This window comes from Nanorana parkeri, unplaced genomic scaffold, assembly GCF_000935625.1.
Source record: "Nanorana parkeri isolate BGI_ZX_2015 unplaced genomic scaffold, ASM93562v1 scaffold575, whole genome shotgun sequence".
Taxonomy (NCBI): domain Eukaryota; kingdom Metazoa; phylum Chordata; class Amphibia; order Anura; family Dicroglossidae; genus Nanorana; species Nanorana parkeri.
The window spans coordinates 993,083-995,256 of record NW_017306843.1 but is presented as its reverse complement, the minus strand read 5'-3'; the positions used below and the strand labels follow the sequence as shown (position 1 = coordinate 995,256).

General features: G+C 44.0%; 1 protein-coding gene across 1 annotated transcript in view; it reads right to left on the bottom strand.

The window, feature by feature from the left end:
- Positions 1-944: 944 nt before the first annotated feature.
- Positions 945-2,174, bottom strand: part of CNN3 (calponin 3) — a 37,126-nt gene continuing 35,896 nt past the window's right edge. Inside the window, exon 7 of the mRNA XM_018562382.1 lies at positions 945-1,409. Coding sequence (XP_018417884.1) covers positions 1,062-1,409 — 348 coding nt within the window. The 3' untranslated portion in view covers positions 945-1,061. The remainder of the gene's footprint in view (positions 1,410-2,174) is intronic.

Below are 2,174 nucleotides of genomic sequence, written 5' to 3'. Positions count from 1 at the left end.
CTGATGCAGCACATAGAACTTCTTCCCAATGCAATGATGGGAATTGGGACCTTGGGGGTTACAGCAAATAACGTTCACCATGTTGGAGGACTTTAAGAGCCACCCACAGATGATTTTCCTTGCATCCAGTTTTATATATCTAAAATCCCTCCTAACCACCATTTTCACTAACCTGCTACCCCTATCTACCTCAGATGGAAAGCCAGCCGCACGAGAAAACACTACTACCCACTACTATACCACCAAATAGTCCACAAGTCGCACCTTTCGGAGACAACTTCGCTAGAAACAAGGCTGGCGTCTACAATGGTTGTTCTATGTCAGGAAATCTCCATAACCATTTACAAGCTCCTGGAACATTATTCCAGAATTGGCATCGCCTATTGGAATAGAATTTCCTCCCTGTGCAGCTTTGCTATGCATGTGGCCCTAAGGGCAGGGGAAAAAAAAAAAGATCAGAGCTCTGCTAAGGCAACTAATACTTAAAGTGTGTCTGGCAAGTACACACTACCTAGTAAAGGCAGCCATTTTGTTATAAAAACCAAAAAGCATTTAGCCAAAGCAAGTGCTCACACTTTACAAAATGTCTGCTGATACGGGGCCGACATCACTTAAAACCATCTAAAATACACCATGGAAATAGCAATAAAAAGAAACTATCAACTAGTTAAAAAGTTACCTCAGCCATTGGCAATTAAAAAATGACTAAGCACTGTAGACCTATGATCCTAGCATGCGCCATGATATGTATAGCAGTAAAATGCATAGTCCTGATAGAGCTTAAGTGACTGTACAAATCTCCCTTCCCTATTCACAGTATTCCTTTTACTTCATATGCAGTTCCTGGTAATGCTGCCGGTAACCTCAATCTCAACACTAAAAGGCAACTAGGGATACAAGGCAGAGATGAAATAAGGAATGTACATAAGGCAATTTGTTTCTTGTTCCATATTAAAGCATAGTAGTGTTTAAGGAAGACAGAAAAAAAAAACAATTACACAAGGCTAGCTTGGTCTTCATTGAATAAAATAAAGAACTAATACTGTGCAGACTGTATAAACCTAGTAATCTATGCCCTGGTCACTGTACTGGCCATGGTAATCTCTAGGGTAGTCTTCTGGGTACTCTCCTGTGTAATCCTCAGGGTACTCTGCCTGATAGTCGCTGTCGCTGATCTCGGAGCCATTTGTGCCGGTCCCTTGGCTGCCGTTGTGTATGATTGGTTCTGTGGGGGCGGCGCAGTATTTGGGGTCGTACACTTGCCGGCCTAGGCCGTACACGCTCATTCCTTTCTGAGATGCCACCTTATTGGTGCCCATTTGTAGTGAGATTGTAGAGTTGTCGATTGGCTGAGTGATTCCTTTCTGATCATAGATATCTCTTCTTGTTCCTGGTGCCGACATGCCAGCCTAATAAAAAACAAAAGGCCATATTATTTTAGATTCATGTGTAATAATGCCATCTCCACATAAGATTACTGAAATAAGTTTCTTTACAACTTTATTATTGCAAGAGAAGGCAGTGTAACAACAAATTGGGCCTCCTTCATACCTAGCTGTTCCATTCAGCAAGTCAACATGCAGTGTTTTGTGCGTTAGGGTTATTCATTTAAAATGAATGCCACGAGGCACCAGAGTGCTCTGCATTGCGGTAATGGGCAGAGTACCGCATGATACTGCAATTCACAGGTGCAAACCCACCCTGACAGTAAGTGGTCACGGCCAGACATTAAGGGCCGGTTCACACCATCAAGACTGCCTCGGAACGCAAACTGGCCACCTCTCTGCATTCAGAGACAGGAGGGAGAGTGGCAGTCCATTGCAGTCAATGGCCCCACAGCCATGCCCCCCAAACACAGTGTGATCGTCCGCACCAGAATGCATGGAACATTCGTGCCTTCGTTCCTGTCCAGTGCGATCTGCAAAAATGCTGCATGCACTATTTTTGCAGATTGCACCGTACCGGAATGCCGGCCAGATTGCGTTCCAGAGGCTGAACGCTGTGGAACGCAGAATAGGATTTGTTATTTCCCTCATTGTGTTGGATATCATACTATTGCCATCCATTGTGCTGCTGCAGCATAACGGAGATTAATATGAGATAGCATAGTGGGAAGTGTAGAAAAACCTGTAATCTAGTGATTGGGGTGCACAGTACAAATGGCACCCTTTACC